At 40.9% G+C, this 14,741-nt stretch overlaps 2 protein-coding genes across 2 annotated transcripts in view; one reads left to right on the forward strand and one right to left on the reverse strand.

Annotated features, from left to right (window-relative positions):
• Positions 1 to 10,913, forward strand: mfap1 (microfibril associated protein 1). Its single transcript, XM_049603209.1, has 8 exons — positions 1 to 196; positions 1,943 to 2,159; positions 2,260 to 2,398; positions 2,537 to 2,724; positions 7,326 to 7,595; positions 7,692 to 7,851; positions 8,820 to 8,909; positions 10,100 to 10,913. Exons 1-8 carry the CDS (start codon positions 115 to 117, stop codon positions 10,277 to 10,279), a joined length of 1,326 nt encoding a protein of 441 aa, XP_049459166.1. The 5' UTR covers positions 1 to 114; the 3' UTR covers positions 10,280 to 10,913.
• hypk (huntingtin interacting protein K) overlaps positions 10,730 to 14,741 on the reverse strand; it is a 19,011-nt gene continuing 14,999 nt past the window's right edge. Inside the window, exons 3-4 of the mRNA XM_049603670.1 lie at positions 14,425 to 14,476; positions 10,730 to 11,019 (exon numbers count right to left, since the gene is read on the reverse strand). Coding sequence (XP_049459627.1) covers positions 10,924 to 11,019; positions 14,425 to 14,476 — 148 coding nt within the window. The 3' untranslated portion in view covers positions 10,730 to 10,923. The remainder of the gene's footprint in view (positions 11,020 to 14,424; positions 14,477 to 14,741) is intronic.

Genomic DNA, 14,741 nt, shown 5'->3' on the forward strand with positions numbered 1-14,741 from the left:
CTCTTTAGCAAGTTCACTTCCGTTTGATCGAGACAATGACAGGCTGATTTTGTCTGAGTAACGTTAAGACACTCATTTGAAATTTGATTAGTTGAAACTATCGACCAGGCAGTGATGTCTAGTCGTGAAGCCCTCAACATGAAGCTCCCTCCGATCCAGTCCACGGCCGGAGCCGTGCCGGTCCGGAACGAGAAAGGTGAGACGCTTTCGCGGTTAGCAAGCAGGGGGCTAGCGGCGTGCTAAGTTAGCCAGCTATCTTAACGTAACCTCACTGTTGACACATATAACGCTAGGTCGGTCTGAAATTAGTGACCACTTTATGCTGACTAAATAAAGAATTTAACTAACGTTACTAACATAAGTGGGACCAAATTGGCATATTCCTACAGGCTGCAGCAGTGTAACAATACCAGTGATTTCAGAATGAGATGCTCAGCACACACATGCTTGTGATGTCTGGGTGCCAACATACGTTTGACTATAAAGTGGAGTGTGGTGGAGCAAAATTTCATTATTCCAGTAATCACATAATCACACATAATCCAGTTAATCAATACTTATTACGGCCTCAAAAGTGACCACAGAGTGTTATCAGTTAATCAGTAAAATTAAAGTACGATGCAGGATACCTGTATAGTGATTCAGCAACAAATTGAAAAGCCTTCAGTGCTTTAAGTGGTGGTATGTAACTGGGTGTATTTATTCAAGTAACGTTTTTTTTTTTTTTTTTTTTACTCAAGTATAAAGTCAACGTAGTTACAGTTTACCTTTGTATTTCCATTTTACCATGCTACTTCATGCTATTCATACTCCACTACATCTCAGAGGTGAATATTGTACTTCTCCTGCACCGCATGCCCGACAGCTTTCCTTACTAAAGTTTTTAATCTTTTTCCTGTGCAGGAAAAATCGTGTATCTCCAGATGTGATGATCGTAAATGTTTGTGATAAACTTCCTTTGTGTTGAGAAAATTCTCCTAACATTTTCAATGCAGAATTTGAGTTCAAACACATACTATAGTGTAGTATTAGTACTATTATTGAAGAGATGGATCTAAATACTAAGATTCACAAAAAACGCAAAAAGCAGTTTGTCTTGGGGTCTTCACCTAAAGTGCAGCCATAAAAATACAACATAGTACATAAACAAATCAACATTATATGCCAAACATAATAACAAAACAAAAAAAAGGTAGATGAGTAAATAACATCAAGCGCTAAAAACACCTGTACTTAAATGCAAATCATCATAATCCAGTGCCATGAGTATACTGGCTTCAAGGTATACCGTGATGTAAAACTTGATGGTCATCATACCATTTACATTTGCTTATCTACAATATTAGAGCTTAAACCCTACTTATGGGTTTGAGCTAATTTGTACCGAGACTCTCAACAAAACCCATGTCATCATGAGCTGGTATGGGCAGAAAAATATTGGATTTTTAGGGTTTATTTTTGTTTATTACTATATTTATTTATTTTTCACAACTACCGGTAACTTTCCTGGAAACCAAGGCAACATCACTTAATTGCTTGCTTTGAAGAACCAACCGTTCAAAATCCAGAGATATGAACAAGACAAATGAACAATAATGTAAAACAGAGAGAGACTGCAAATCCTCATATTTAGAAGCTGGAACCGTAACTGTCTATTTTTGGGGGCATTTTGTTGATTCTGTTGGATTTTAGCATCAGCTTTAAAAACATAATTAGTGCATTCCAAAAAGAAAAAAAAACAAGGTGAATAGTACTGAATTGTCATCATTGTGTCTCAGTCTCAGCAAAAATAAGTTCTAAACTTTTGGGAAGCTGTTAAATAATTAACTTACAGTTAAAGTATTGTTATAAAAGCTGGATTCAAGCAAGCATCTACACCTTCAGCATCAGTGATGTGAAAGCCTAGATTGACTAAGCTCATCATTGTCTCTGCATATTCCAGGTGAGCTCTCCATGGAGAAGGTGAAGGTGAAGAGGTATGTGTCAGGTAAACGTCCTGACTACGCACCAATGGAGTCTTCTGATGAGGAAGAAGAGGACTTCCAGTTTGTGAAGAAGGGAAAGGAAATGGAGGCAGAGCTGGAGATGGAAGAGGAAGAGGTCTCTGATCCACGTCTCAAACGTTTGCTCAACCGTGTGTCTGAGGACGTGGAGGAGAGGTTTCGCATTATTTGATTTGAGTTGATTGATATGATCATTTAAGTTTGTGGTGCTAGAGTGTTAATTTGCCCCCGTTGCTTCCTGTTATCTTGTCTTCAGGCTCGCACGACACAGACAGATTGCAGAGCCTGAGGTTATGGCTGAGAGCAGCGAGGACTCTGATGAAGGCACATGGCACCCAGAGCGTGAGGAGAGTAGTGAGGAAGAAGAGGAGGAAGAGGAAGAAGTGGATGATGAGGTTACTGTCTATGCTGTTTAATCTGACCTCAGTGATCTGGGCTTTTCCCAGTCACTGAAGAAGTTATGACAGTGTTTCTATTTTTTCCTTCCAAGCTATAAGAAAAGTTTTTAAGGCGGACTTTCTCTTTCTGTGCAGGAAATTGAGAGGAGACGAGCAATGATGAGGCAGAGAGCCACTGAACGAAAGAATGAGGAGATGGAGGTGATGGAGCTGGAGGAGGAAGGGAAGTCAGGGGAGGAGTCAGAGTCAGAGTCTGAATATGAAGAATACACAGACAGCGAGGATGAAGCAGAGCCCCGGCTCAAACCTGTCTTCATTCGCAAGTATGAACTCAAGCAACAGTTTCCTTACCTTACAACTGTAGCTTAGTGGTTCCTCACATTTCTGGCTTTAAACCCCCCACTCCCCAGTCAAAGTTTAATGGGCTCAGTATGCACAGCATTTAGAAGTATTTGGGGTGTCTGGTGGTTTATCTAGTAGAGTGCATACCATTGAGGCTCAGATCTAATTGCAGTGGCCTCGGTTCGAGTCCAGCCTGGGCCTTTTGCTGAATGTAATCCCCCCTCACTATCCCTTTCCAGTCTCTCTTAAGCTTTCAACATTGAGTGAGGGCAAAATACCCCAAAAATGATCTAAAAAAAAAAAAAAGAGGGGAGCAGTTTGTCCAAAGTGTAGAAAATTCAGAGAACAAAATGAACTTTATTATGTGTAAGAGAGCATACCAACACCCTCCGACACCAGACAGCAGAACACGCTATCTGCGATCTTCACTACAAGCCAATTGGCTGTAGAAACAAGTGAGTTGCAGGTGTCACCTTCAGCCGCCTTGAGCCGAGCTCAGACCACCCAGTTCACACCACTGCAACTTTTCTTCAACGTTCTAAAATGGTTTTGTCTTGGTGGGAATCACTGGTCTGAACTAGGTTTAACAAAATGTTGTCATTATCATTATATACATTTTTTATCATTGAAAATTATGCAGGTCAATATCCAACATGACGTATCATCTAAAAACGGTAGGCAAACTTGTCTGCGTTAGGATGCTCCGTGAGCTTTGAGTGTGAACACAATCAGCACAGGCATATTTCAAAATGTTTGGTCAAATAATGGTTTTATAACTGCAGGCGCAACTGTCTTTTTGAGATCAGATCACACCTGCGCAGCTCCATGTTCCGATATCACACAATGCGGGCTGGAACAATAGTGGAGGGTCCTGTTTATTTTAATAAAGTAAAACAAAAACATTTATCTTAAATTTATTTTTGTATATTCCTCAATAATTGTCTGTTGTTATCATTTAAGTATAAAATGATTAAGTTAAAAATGATGTAATATACTGCAAATGCTAGCTTTTTATATTTATTTGTAATTCATTCAGGCTAATAAGGCTACCAGGCAGAGTGCAACAAGCGCACTGTGGCTGATTTAGTCAATCTAGATATAATAACGTGCAGATTATTTTTTCCCCACGACCAATGGATTAGTTAAAGATTATGTACGACTTCAGTCGACCAGGATATTCTTTGGTTGACTACAGCCCTAGATATCGCACACACCTAGTCAGCATCAATTACTCTCACCAACTGTGTCCCGTATTGATTTAGTAGGTAAAGGATGATCCCGTATTATAAAGATGGACAGGGACACACACACACACACACACACACACACACAGTTATTGCAGAAACCACAGCCATTTTCAATTCGGCTTCTGAAACAACACTTCTCTGACAAAGGTTGTGGTCCATGCAGAATCTCGTGACGCTCATTATAGAACACTGCGTGGCCCCTTGACACTCTCTTGTCTTGCCACTCTCAAAAAGTTCACAGATAAGGTCTGCATAAGGCTGGAGTGCGGCCATAACTAGGCTACAAGTAGTTGAGAATGGAGCGCTCCTCTGTGAAGTTCAAAAGTTCCTCCGCAGATCTTTTTCCCGTTTTTCTGTTCTGGTTTTAAATCAGATAAACAGAAAAATGAGATTGTTTTTCTGATTTGATTTTGAAACGGAAAAACAAAAGAACAAAGGGTACACGGATTTCTTTAGTACAGTCAGCTGGGGACATGATGCAGCAGCACAGAGGAGGAGAAATGTTCCACTGTAAGGCTCTGAGATAACGTTATGTTTTCTCTTCTGCCTGGAAGTGGTGAATTTATGGTTTACTGATACTTAATACCACACAGTCTGTGGTTTCCGTTTGATATCTAGTGTATGGAACCGGTACCTATACAACCAATACCTACCGGACCGAAACAAAACGCACATTACGGTGCCTCCTTTCAGTGCTTTTTTTAATGCTGTGTCTCCCTCTATTGGACGTTACACGTAACAGAATCATTCATTCATTCATTCATTTGTTCACTTACTGAGTGTATATTATTATTTAAGGCACACTAAGCACCATTGAGCGTCACTTCTGTTTACGTTCAACAGTGATATCAAACACAACAGAGCTAGCTTGCCCCTCGGCCTCAGTGACTCTGTCATAAACAAGCAATGGCTGCTAGTTACCCAGGATTTACACACCTGTTCAAGGGATACATGAAGCATGAACATGAAAATGCACCCATTATCTACTCACTCATATACTGATGAAGGCTCAGGTGAAGTTTTAGAGTCCTCACAACACTTGAGGAGATCCAAGGGGAGAGGAGGTAGCAACACAACTCCACCTAGGGGGTATTCCAGAAAGCGGGTTATGTGAAAACTCAGAGTATGTTAACCCTGAGATGGGAGAAAATCTGAGTTATCGGTTCCAGAAAGAGAGGTAACTGAAACTCTGAGTCAGTCACCATGGTAACAGACTTGAACGTGAACGTGAACATAACCTGCTCGCTGACAGGTTTTCTTCAATAAACCCTGAGTTTTTCTCTGTCTCCTCCCTCTTACACGCTGTTTCATTTCCTCATTCATTCAGTCCGTGTCAAAGCTTGTATCGAAGCGCATTAATTAGCGGAGATTTACCGTCTGCCACAGTCTAAATCCTGCTGGATATTAGTTTGTTACTCAGGACTGTCTTGTTACTGAATTTATGCACATCAATCATTTCTTTGGACATCAGTTTTTGTCTTTACATTCAAATATTCCACAGCGAGAATACACCCTCAGCTCAGAATCAAACCTCTGTCCTTTTTATATTTATTTTTTTATAACACTGTGCACAAGGATCAGACTGTCAGTCTGTTAGAGCAGCTCCGAAATGTTTATTGCACATAATGTGTAGGTCTAATTATTTAAATTTTAAAAACTGGTATGAAGCTTTAGACACGTAGTATCAATGACTAATGATCTCTATCGCTGATGTCATTGGTCGCACTGATGGAACATAATTCCTATAGCCTAATATTGGGGATTATATGTTAATATTTCTGAGTGAGCAATGGTGCAGCATTTCAGTGTCTTTAAATTTACTACATTTGTAGCTGAAATAAAGTCACTGAATGCTGTTGAGTCAAGATATAAATAGATGTCCAACATTTTAAAATCTATTGTATTTTAACCTCAACGTCTTTTCAAGTGCAAATCACCAAACATATTATTACTGGGTCACACTGTGAGTTTACAGTCATGTCTTTATGTCTTTGATCTATAGCCTATATGTTTTAAATCTTCCTATTTTTCAGTTGCTGCCTCCTGTGTTTTTCCCCATCAGATTAAATCTGAACAAATATATTATTATATATTATTAATATAATGTAATGTATCTACAGCCTGATACACAGTCAGATTCCACCACTTTATCTTCATTAAGAATTATGTAAGTCTGATAAATGATGGATAAACGGACAACACTGAATAAAACTTTTTTATTAACTTTATGGTTAACTTATTTACACTTTCCTTGCTCTGACTCTGGCTCTTCTTTTAAAGATAAACGTGCACTGTCTGCTACACGTGCATTGATATCTCTGCATCCACTGGATTAAAATGGAGGCACTGTCTTATTTACCTGTTGCCATGGTGAATCATGGAGTCGGAGCTCCATTGATGATGGCTTTTTATTGTCGGCTTAACTCAGAGTGAACATACTCAGAGTTGACTGAACTAACTCAAATCAGCTGTTCTGGAACCGGTAACTCAGAGTTTCCCATCTCAGGGTAAATCAACTCGGAGTTCAGGGTTAGACTCAGAGTTTGTTGAACCTCCTACCTGGAATACCCCTTTAATGGAGGATTACAGCGCCCCAGATTCAAACGTCCAAAAAACACATAATTGAAACCACAAAATATCTCCATACTGCTCGCCTGTAGTGATCCAAGTGAAGCCCCGACATAAAAAGTTGTTTGGAAAATCGTCATTTGAATTCTGTTTTTAGTCGTGGGCACCGTGTTCATGTGTGTGTGCTTACTTTGGCTGGTCTCACGCTGGCTGGTTGGTATAGCCTGGACCCAAATGTTTTTGTTGCCATTTGCGGAGCCTGGGCTGCCTACAGAGACTGGACTTTAGTAAAGTTAATATTATTATAATGTTAATTTGTTAAGTGTTTTTATTATATTTTAAAACTGTTAAGAGTTCATATACCTATTTATTTATAGGTATTTCTAATTTTCCTCAGCAATAAATAAATAAAAACATGGTTCAGGCACTGTTTAAGCACCGGCACCGGTATCGGAAAAAACCCAAAAGATACCCAACCCTATCGTTAACGTATTTAGCTTGTTTGCCTTAATACATGAGTGCTGCTTTCACACTGAACCCACTGAGCCCCATTTAAAACTTTGTGGAAATAAAAACAAATCATTGAATATTGTATTAAGTGGCTGAATCTGATTTGACTGACATAATTAGTCAGGAGCAGCCTTAATTTTTTTTTATATTATATAATAGATCAAAGCAATAAAACCATGAATGCAACATAATAACAGAAAAATTGTCACTTCATGATATGTTTAACCTGTATTCCTTTTTTTCTATGTGCACCACAGAAAGGACAGAGTCACAGTGGCAGAGCGTGAAGCAGAGGAGCAGAGGCAAAGAGAGCTGGAAGCTGAGGCCAAGAGGCAGGCAGAGGAGCGACGGCGCTACACCCTCAAGATTGTGGAGGAGGAGGCTAAGAAGGAGTTTGAGGAGAACAGGCGCACACTGGCAGCTCTGGATGCTTTGGACACTGATGGAGAGAATGAGGAGGAGGAATACGAAGCCTGGAAAGTCAGAGAGTTGAAACGCATCAAGAGGGACAGAGAGGCCCGAGAAGTGTGAGTAAACACAGATACGGCTCCCTGAAATGACTTGACGTCACAAAAAATGAACTTGACAGATTTAGAACTGAATGTGTGGTGTTCTGTCCCTAGCATGGAGAAGGAGAAGGCTGAAATCGAGAGATTCCATAACATGACAGAGGAGGAGCGTCGGGCTGAGCTCAGAAACAGCGGTAAACAAGTCACCAACAAAGCCAGCAAAGGCAAATACAAGTTCCTCCAGAAGTACTACCACAGAGGAGCCTTCTTCATGGTAAGTCAGTACAGAGGTGAATAGTTAATTCATGACTGCAGTTTGGTCTGACCATAGCTTTGTCAGATTCATCAGGTCCACATGAAACATCAGGGTGACTGTAGTTTACAGTTAAAGATGTTTAGTCAGCCTCATCTTAACACTATGGAGACTTTTAAGAGAGGCGTAGGGTTGCTTTTGTGATGACTGAACTTTCTGCCAATTTTGTGCAAAAGCATATTACATTGATATTTATCAATTTACCATAGTCCCTTCTAATATTGCTTGTAATATGATCTGAATTCTGTTTTCAGTTACATATAACTAAAATGGCATGATAACACATACTGTGTATGTGTTTCTAGTACAGAAATGCTCCATATAAGTTTGAAATGTAGAAACAGTCTCTGTTGTGTAGATTCTCCACCCGGGAGTAGACAACTGTGAAATGTCTGGCTCCATCTGTTTCAGCCAGTTGTTTTTACCCAACAAAGAAGCTCACGAAGTCATCAGATGCAGTGTTACAGTGAATCATTAGCTGCTGACAGGTGCAGGTTCCTCAGCGGTCCGTCACTGTAGAAATGAGCATGATCATTTGATGTTAAATGCTTAATGGACCTGCATTTGTATAGCCCATGCCTGGCCTTCTGACCACTCAAAGCGCTTTTACACTACCAATTACATTCACCCATTGACACAGACATTCATATACTGGTGGCAAAGGATACCATACAAGGTACCACCTGCAACTTGGTTTTTAACACACTCACATGCCGTCGGAACAGCCGTCAGGAGCAATCTGGGGTGCGGTATCTTGCTCAAGGATGCTTCTGCATGCGGTTTGGAGGAGCTGGGTCAAACCACTGATCTTCTGATTAGTGGATGACCAACTCTACCTTCTGAGCCACAGCCTCCCACTGTGTGCATCAGCAGCAGATAAGGGTAGGATCATTAGCAGTCTGTGACTGTAGACATGATTTCTGTTACAGGATGAGGAGGAGGAGGTCTACAAGAGAGATTTCAGCGCACCTACTCTGGAGGATCACTTCAACAAAACCATCTTACCCAAAGTCATGCAGGTTAGCAGCTTCTACTCATGTTACATGTGTTACACACACTGTTGTAGCCTACGCTGTTCCACAGACTTATCATAGCTAAATCATTCACCTGTGATCAATTCATCACATGGCTTGCTTTGTCAGACAGATGAAATGCTAGCTAGCAAATGTGGCAAAATACTGTATTGAGTGGATAACGTCAGCTATTTCATTCAGCCTCCCGGAGCTGGTCTACAAATTGCTTTATTAGCTTAGAAGCAACCAAGCTAGATCTGTGCAGTGTGGCTAAGTCACGGCTAGCTGAGCAGCCAATGACTGTAAGCTAAGGTTAGCCAGCTAACTGTAAAGCTACACTGCATGGGTCTGCCATTAGTGGCTTTGTAATGTCAGCTGATGATGTAGTTTGTAAATGGCAAGCTTGTTAGTGTCAAGGAGTCAATGGTCCAAATGAAATACAGGAACATACAGATAGTAATGTTACGCTAAATATGATTCCAAGTTATATTCCAGTATTCTATTAACATGATGCCGGTCAGTCTCTTGTTAGTCACTGTTGTGGCCGATGCAGGTGCTCCCTCATGGCTATGGAGGATGCAGAGTGAGTTCAGTTGACTTACAGCCTCAGAGAAAGGGGTCACTAAACAAGGATTTTCCTCAAAGTTACATACAGAACCTTTCAGTGTGTTTGAATTCTGAAAAAAAGGGGGAAAAGATATTTACAAATTAAATACCAGATGCATGTACATATTTTGTACCTTCTTAATTCAATGTTTAAATGAGGCCATAGTAAAATTTTTGAGTAAAACACTTGAATCCAAGAAAATGGATGCAACTTTTGCTGTCCATACTTGAATGCTGTTTGGTGGAATATTTACGACAGACAGACAGACAGAGACACAGAGCCCTAACTATAAGCTTTATCAAAGAGGAAAGTCTTAAGTCTAGTCTTAAATGTGGAGACGGTGTCTGTAACAGGAAGATGATTCCACAGGAGGGGAGCCTGATAGCTGAAGGCTCTGGCTCCTGATCTACTTTTGGAGACTTTAGGGACCACGAGTAACCCTGCGTTCTCTGACACTATGAGCTCTCTAAGATATATAGGGAGCCAGTGCAGAGAAGCTAAAACAGGAGAAATATGATCACCAATATGATAAAGGTTTAGTTATTAAATTCTCTGATTTGACCTGTTACGGTTCATTTTCCCCTGTAAGGTCAAAAACTTTGGTCGGTCTGGACGCACCAAGTATACCCATCTGGTGGACCAGGACACCACGTCGTTTGACTCAGCCTGGGCCCAGGAGAGTGCTCAGAACAGCAAGTTCTTCAAGCAGAAGGCAGCAGGTGTGAGGGACGTGTTTGACCGACCCACAGTGAAGAAGAGGAAGACTTAAGATGTGTGGAATGGGCTTCACCAGACATGCCGTAGCTTTAGAGACTGCTCAGAGACAGAGCTGCATCCTACTGAGTCTTTCCTGACTTTAGGTTGTGGAGGGAAAGCAGCAAGTACAAACTGATTCCACCACTTTGAATATCCTTCATTTAATGTTGGCTTCTTAAAGTTACCTAAAATGCAGATGATTTTTAAATTTGTTAATACATAAAATATCCCTTCAACATGGGATCTTGGCTGTAAAAATACAATGTAGCATAAATTTCCTACAGTGTTTGAGGAATGCTGCATATTGTCATACATTTTTTTTTTTTTTTTAGAAATCAGCTAGTTACAACATGTAATAGATTGATTTCCTGCATTACCTTTTTGTGATAGTACAGGTATTGTGACTTTGTAATGAATAAAAGTTGTATTTTTGTCATTTTAAAATCTTTCACTGAGAGAAAAACAAGTTTTATAATTGCTTTAATCACAAACACAGGGAAGCAGGTCAACATTTATTTTAACATAGGGGAAAACGGTTTGGGGTAAACAGTACATCACAACAGTTTAACCACTGAGTTATCAGTTCAGCCTTTGTCTTGATGAACTCTGGTATTTCAAAAAGCAATTAAAGCAGTCCATTGTGTAAATCCTTTTTGTTCAATTGGTCAGTGTCACCAGAGCCTCCACCACGTTCCCCATATGTTCCCTCAAACTGCGCTCTGCCACGGCCCTTGAAATCTCCATCTCTGACATCTGCACAGCAACAACATCACAGTATGAACCACATGTGCTGTTAGAGAATTTGATTATAGCTTCAACTACAACACTAAGCAAGTACTTGGTTATAAAAATGCAGTTCAACTTCACTAGATTAGAAATTGAAAGGAGAAGTCTGGTCTTTTGCACTTTGAGCCCCATTTCTGGGTTGTTTATGATGAAATAGAATGGCTAAGATCAAAATACTGACGAATTCTCATTTTCTGAGAATTTGGCTCTCCACTGCCTGGCTTAACACTGCTGCCTATGGTCATGTGTGAAGCTGTCCTAAAACCACCCTAAACGTTCGTTTTCAAAACCATGAGCTCACCGAATGGTCAGTGGTGTTTGTTGATGTTCTGACATAAAAATCGTAGCAAACTCTGGTTTCCATCTGTGTTTTCGCTATTCATCTCAATTGTGGAACTATTTTTTCGGCTGCCTCACACCCATGTGTAAACTTCTGCTTGATTGTTTGACCCTTAAAGGATAACTTTGGTATTTTTCAACCTGGGCTCTATTTCCCCATGTGTATGTGTGTATATGATTCATAGGTACAACTCGTTTTAAAATTGGTTCAGTATTGAGGGAGACGGATGCAGCCAGCAGCCGTGAGGTAGATGTGGGGGCAAATGCATCCCGTATAAGTTTGTGCATTAAAAGTGCTTTTTTCGCCACTGACAGTTCAGATCGCCAGTGCTATCTCTGTAAATAGCATACTAAGCGTTTCCCTGACCCTTCACCTCCTCCTGGCTGTGACGTCATCTTGTGAGAGCTTTGCTTGTTGCCAGAAGAAAACGGTACGATATATACAAGGGCAAAGTACGCAACCATAAATGTGCATCTCGGAGACAATTCTAGGTATCAGTGTTACATGCATAAAGACATTAGTTATACTTACCATAAAACTCGGAATATAAGTCGCACTGGCATACAAGTCGCAGTCTATTTTTTTAAGGTCTCAAACAGGGAAAACAAGATTTTATATTACTGTTTGTTAATAAAAACGTTATACAAGTTATTCCTACACTGTTTCCCTTTATTTTTAATTTGAAACACATTCAAAACACAATAACCTCTTAAGCAGCTTTGGTTACTTTTCAGATTGCAATTTTCCAAACAACCTCTTCAGGAAATAAAATGACGGTATAACATCTGAGCCATAAAAATGAGTTTAAATTAACGTTAAACTTCTTTTTTCTTTTTAAGAAGACAGCATTACAGTACCTTATTACAGTGTGGGCTGTAACTATACATGCTTACTCAAATCCCAAAAACAAATGAGTTTAAATTACTGTATGTATTAATGTAGCTATAAATTGTATTCGGGCTCGGGTCGGATTCGGTCAGCTTTCAGTGAAAATGTAGTGTAAAAATAAATAAAATCCTATTGTCTGTCCTGTTTATTGTTTGGGCACTGTTATTTACGTGACAACACCTGAACATAACACACACAGACAGACACTGGCTGTTTCTACCTCTCTCCTTGCTGGAAGTCTCGGACCTCCAGCCACCCGCCTCTGCCTTGATTAAACGCTGAAAATAAAATAAAAGAGGGAGACAAGTTTTTCCTATTTTATCTTATTTTGTTTTATTTCTCCCTCTCCTCTCGCTAGAAGCATCGGACCTCCTGCCTCCTGCTCCTGTCTCAAACACGGAGGTCTCCCTCTCCGCAGCTGAGCACCCACGGCGCACGCCCAGCCTGTTAAATAGCCTGTAACCACTGTGTGACACAAACTCAGTGCTTTGGTCATTTAATAATGTCGGGCTCGGTTCGGGTTCGGACAGAAATATGCTGCCTGTGCTGCACTCTAACACACACACACACACACACACACACACACACAGAAACACACGGAAAACCGGACATTATCATCAGTTTATAAAAGACCCCCGGACGCCCCGGACGGGACGTGAAAAGTGTCCGGGCAAAAGATTACATTTGGTCAGCCTAACGTAGCGCCATCTTGTGAGTCAAATTACCTATGCCAGCATTTACCTTGGTCTATAGTTCGCACTGGTCTATAACCCGCACCCAACTTTTTAGATGAAAAAAAAAGGGGGGAAAAAAGTGCGACTTATACACCAAGTTTTACGGTACTTGATGGATAGTTGACCATTTGGTCCCTGTGGTTTTGGCCGCCTCCTCCAATTTATTTTGGGCACATGAAAAAAAGGTAAAGCTAAAGAGGGGGGAAATCCTCTAATGTAGTTACACAGCGTTTGGTAGTTTCTGTATCATCCCAGGACACATCGAGACCATGAATATTGGGCAGCAGGTCACACTCATTGCAACACAGACATTCTTCCTCTGTGCTGTGAGTCACAGCAAGGAGCACCACCAGTCCTCAGAGATTCGCGTTTATGTAGCCGTTGCTTCACCCTCGTCTGCTCGTTGGCCCTCTCTGTCTATCCTCGTCTGCTCTTCAATTTCTAGGAGCTCCTCGTCCGTATACTCAGGCTCAAATAAGTACGGGCGGCCATCGTAATAAAAGGGCTCATCCTCATTCTCGAAACCGGGTAAATATGCAGCCATGATACTGATGCATTAAAACTCTCAACTGTACTCTGGTACAACCAGCGCCACTCTGAGCGGCGCTCTGTTTCCTCTGTTTTCTTACCGGCAACAAGCAAAGCTCTCGCGAGATGACGTCACAGCCGGGAGGAGGTGAAGGGTCAGGGAAATGCTTAGTATGCTATTTACAGAGATAGCACTGGCGATCTGAACCGGTCAGTGGTGAAAAAAAGCACTTTTAATGCGCAAACTTATATGGGACGCATTTGCCCCCATGTCTACCTCGCGGCTGCCGGCTGCATCCGTCTCCCTCAATACTGAACCAATTTTAAAACGAGTTGTACCTATGAATCATATGCACACATACACATAGGGAAATAGGGCCCAGATTGAAAAATACCTAAGTTATCCTTTAAGTGTTAAACACTCCAGCCCACTTGATGGCTATAATGCTCCTTTACGTGGGTGTCGCCAGCCGGCAGGAAACCATTGCAATGTAATGGGACACAAAGAAGCAGAGGCAGAAGAAGAAGATTGGCATTGTGTTCAAAGGCATCGTACTGCAAAGGTTGTTTACAAGCAAGTAATCCATTGCGCAGCCTCCAGGAGCACACACAGCACTGTCGAGCCGGCACTTTCGCTGAGCTAAAAGACTACAATGACTACAACCTTGTCGTAAACAACCCCCTTTCTGTTTCCGGTGGCGGATTACTGCGAACGGACAATGAGGCTTCTGTAGAAAACCAATGGGGTGGACAAAATGTCAAATAAATCATCATGGAAACCAGTTTGCTACGATTTTTATCTCAGAACATCAACGAACACATTTGGTTCATCTGAACCAAATACGACAAAAACACCCCAGGCTGATTTACTGTAAAACTTACAATTAGTTCCACGTCCTCTTTCTTGATGGTGACTTTGGCCAACTCTTTTTCTCTGAAAGCAAAAGCATATACAGTGAGAACAATCAATAGGCTGCTATAGGCTGCTCAGGATACTATAAGGTAAATATGGAGAAATCCCTAATTATTATAAATGGTATGTGTCCATCTCATAGTTAATTGTGGGTTTACTTTACGTAATTACTGGGTACCTATGGACGTGTATATTATGAAGTAAGATTCATGGGTCAGCAACGTATGTTAAGCCTTAAGACAGAGTTCTCTATCTTAGGGTGCTTTCACACCTGTAGTTGGATTCA

The sequence above is a fragment of the Epinephelus fuscoguttatus genome, linkage group LG2 (genome assembly GCF_011397635.1).
Source record: "Epinephelus fuscoguttatus linkage group LG2, E.fuscoguttatus.final_Chr_v1".
NCBI lineage: Eukaryota > Metazoa > Chordata > Actinopteri > Perciformes > Serranidae > Epinephelus > Epinephelus fuscoguttatus.